Source organism: Mycetomoellerius zeteki, unplaced genomic scaffold, assembly GCF_001594055.1.
Source record: "Mycetomoellerius zeteki isolate Tzet28-1 unplaced genomic scaffold, Tzet1.0 scaffold25, whole genome shotgun sequence".
Lineage (NCBI taxonomy): Eukaryota > Metazoa > Arthropoda > Insecta > Hymenoptera > Formicidae > Mycetomoellerius > Mycetomoellerius zeteki.
This window is the reverse complement of record NW_017257227.1, coordinates 36,661-40,337: the sequence shown is the minus strand read 5'-3', so window position 1 is coordinate 40,337 and position 3,677 is coordinate 36,661. Positions and strand designations below refer to the sequence as shown.

The 3,677-nt window shown below is 31.4% G+C and overlaps 1 protein-coding gene across 3 annotated transcripts; it reads left to right on the top strand.

Annotated features, from left to right (window-relative positions):
• The first annotated feature begins 648 nt into the window (after window positions 1–648).
• Window positions 649–2,775, top strand: RpL30 (ribosomal protein L30). Of its 3 annotated transcripts, none has more exons than XM_018449688.1 (4): window positions 649–680; window positions 783–830; window positions 1,583–1,728; window positions 2,560–2,775. In XM_018449688.1, exons 2-4 carry the CDS (start codon window positions 810–812, stop codon window positions 2,735–2,737), a joined length of 345 nt encoding a protein of 114 aa, XP_018305190.1. In that variant the 5' UTR covers window positions 649–680; window positions 783–809; the 3' UTR covers window positions 2,738–2,775. The 3 variants fall into 3 exon arrangements, with proteins under 3 accessions (XP_018305190.1, XP_018305189.1, XP_018305191.1); XM_018449687.1 differs by having other exon boundaries at window positions 649–684; XM_018449689.1 differs by lacking the exon at window positions 649–680 and adding an exon at window positions 686–709.
• Window positions 2,776–3,677: the final 902 nt, after the last annotated feature.

Below are 3,677 nucleotides of genomic sequence, written 5' to 3'. Positions count from 1 at the left end.
GAGCGTCGTACGACGAAAATCGGATGCAGGGTGAATCCAGCAATAGCCTGAGGTTGGTTCGAAACCGAGGATTGGTCGAACCACCCTGAGACGTAACGCTTCGGATGCTCTACGAATTATTTCATTGGCTGCTGAGCATCTAAAGATAAATTTAAGGAGGCCTTAAGTACAAAGTCTGATTATGAATACGGGCATAAATCACTTATTGTGGATCCGGAATTATGCCAGCTGCAGACTAGCATGTTTGTCGCGCGCGACGCGCGATATGCTCCAATGAGCATACAGCTTTACCGATATTGTCATTCTAAAGCTATACGCTCATTGGATATCGCGTGTCGCACGCGACGAATGTCGCGCTGGTCTGCAGCCGGCATATCACGTGACTAAGTTCGGATTTACAATAGGTGTTTTAAGTCTTAAGCCATAAGAAATTGATCAATTACAATCGAATTCGAGGAGAATACTCGACTGTGATTCGCCCATTTCTTATGGCTCAAGGCTTAAAACCCTATTGTAGATCCGGAGTAATTTGACGTCGAAAATGAGCGTCGAGCGTCAGCATGAAAGGACACCTTAAAACTATTACCTTTTTGACGACATTGCTCGCGAGCTCTTTTGCCATTTCGTGTTCTCTACTTACTTTTCTCCATTCTCTCTTTCTTTCATTGTTAATCCTCTTGGTAGGTACGTGATATGTTGAATTCCAAACGTACATATCGTTTTGTATATGTATTTAATTATTTTAATATACGCAAAATTAATAATTATGAATATTGTTACAGCTGCGAGAAGAACCGCTGATTGTAAAAATGGTGGCTCAGAAAAAACAGGTAATTCGCAGTGCCACGTGCTCGTTCATAAATATTCTTTAGCCAAGTTTTTAAGGTCTTTCCAATAAATATATTTATTAATTATATCATTATATATAACATTACTATTACTTAGATCTTATATTATGACTACGTTTACACACGCTGGTAAAACCGTTTTAGTTAATTTAAACCTCTTCTGAAACAGGTTTGGCATTTTATTAAACTGTTTTAAGAAAGCCATGTAAACGGTCTTCAGTTGGTTTAAGGAGGTTCTTGCGTTTGATGAAAGACAAGTCTATAATATACGTGTAATACAAAAGTTAATAATATCAATATCTAGAAAAAATTTCATTGACTTTTACCGTACCACAGGTTTTGAAGATATTTAATTCTAAATTTATAGAATTTTACATTACAAGTTGAAGGTATAACCTTATTCTGTAATTATTCTCTTTTAAATTGAGACACTTGCGTATAAGACAGCAATTTAAAAATCGTTATAATTATGAAGTAAACACTTAAGTTTGTTCTTGTAAAGTTTCATTTAAACTGACCATACAGTTTACAAGAAATTTATATTCTTCAATGAAAAAAGCTAGAATATATGTCAAATGGATGATGCTATATTTCTGTCTAATGTTGAAGATAAAAAAAAGTTTAGAACTTTCCACAGATAATGTAAATATGTTTTAATCAACAATTTGTAATTTTTCTTGTTACTTTTGTAATGTTAAGTACATTTAATGAAATTTTGTTACTGAATTATGTAGAAAAAGGCTCAGGAGAGCATCAATACCAGATTAGCTCTCGTCATGAAATCTGGTAAATACGTCCTTGGTTATAAGCAGACTCTGAAGTCCCTCCGTCAAGGCAAAGCCAAATTGGTCATCATTGCTAGTAATACACCACCACTGAGGTGAGACTGAGAAGTAGCACTCCTTTTGTATCAACAAATTGACACGTTTAGTCTATATAGTCTCTTATAGCGTTTTTCACCCAGAAAACTGATGCAGCATCAGTGCTGTGCAAGGTTTCGATGAAATCTGTGCTAATATAGTAATATTTCAGGTTTAGAATGATTCAGTGAAACGCATCACTGAATTACTCTTATTTATTTGTTTTATATTATTATTATAATAATTTATGATTTATTTATTTCTTACAAAAAAATTTCTTATTAATTTTTCTTGACTTTCAAAATATATTTTATTGCATAGATATTACTACATATACTGGAACTAAAAACAATATTGTTATGGAATTAATTAGAATAATATAATATACCATATTTTACTTTAACATAATATCATACCTCAAAGCTTAAAGCCAGTTTCCTAACATCGATGTTATAACTTTGGTGTAAATCGAGCCGTGTAAACGTAGTCATAGAAAATACCCGAACTGGCTTTAACAGTGGAACAATACAATTGCACTCGGTATATTGTGCGGCAGTGTTGCACTAGTTCTCCCAGTGGAAAACGCTATTAAATGGATGAAGTTCGTAAATTTATAAATATAAATTTTCTATATATATTTTTAGAATTAGTAAAGTATCAGTAAAAATGAAATAATCCACATTAAAATTACATATTAAAAGAGATTGATAATATTGATAGGACTGTCAATTTGTGTATTATAAATCGTAAATAGGAGTACTATGGAGTAGTCTCCTGCCCCAGTTTGTAAGTGCACAGAGTATTATTATAATTCTTCAACATTTAAAATATGGTTTGTTTGGATTTAACAGGAAGTCTGAGATCGAATACTATGCGATGTTGGCAAAGACTGGTGTACATCATTATACCGGGAATAATATCGAGCTAGGTACAGCCTGTGGTAAATATTTTCGTGTTTGTACGCTTTCAATCACAGATCCTGGCAATTCTGACATTATAAAGTCAATGCCGACTGGTGATCAAGCATAATGTACATTTTTAATTTAATAAAAAATATGAAAAAATGCTGAAAAATTATTTTTTATTTATTTCTGTCCTTAATGTAAACCTAAAAAAACACCCCTAAATTTTTATCAAAAAATATTAAGATTTACAGGTCGATTTAGTGAACGATTTTTAAGTCAAAGTTTCAATTTTCCATAATTCACGTTTGATTTGATGCAAAAATAGCTTAATCCGGATTTTAAATGTGTTGTATGTTTTTTCGCTGCACACGATGCAATAATTCATTTAACCCTACGATATACGCCTTAAAAGATATAGCCCGATTAATGTGAAAAAATGACCAAATTTTGAGTTCAGGCCTTTAAAAGTTCCATTTAACTGGATTATAAAACGTTATAATAAAGGATAAAAAACATTTTTTTTCTATCCTCAAAAAAAGTTCCAAAGTATGTATAATAAAAAATATATAATTTTATTAATTGAAATAAACTTACATATTATGTAGTATATTTTTTTTTATTATGTATTAATTTCATTTCCTAATAGAGTTTTTTATTATCAAATTGAGGCATTTGATTTAAGGATGTCAAAACCACAAAGCGATATACTTTAGAACATGAAAAAAATGTTTTATAATCCAATTAAATGCAACTTTTAAAGGCCCTGTAGGATTTCAAGGTCATTGGTGATTGTATCTCTTATTTTCATTTTTACGTAAAAATGAATTTTTAGTGCAAATATGAAAATAAGAGGAATAATCTCCAATGGCCTTGATCTTGACAAATGTTATCCAGGACATGATCCTGAATAACGTTCAAGAGGTTTCAGCTGCTTAGATACTTTTTATTATCTTAAAATGAGGTGAAAATTTCAAAAGTGAGCAAATTCACGAGTTATTAGCCAATTAAATTATGAATATTCTAGTGAATTTGCTCACTTTTATATATACAGGATGATTACTAAT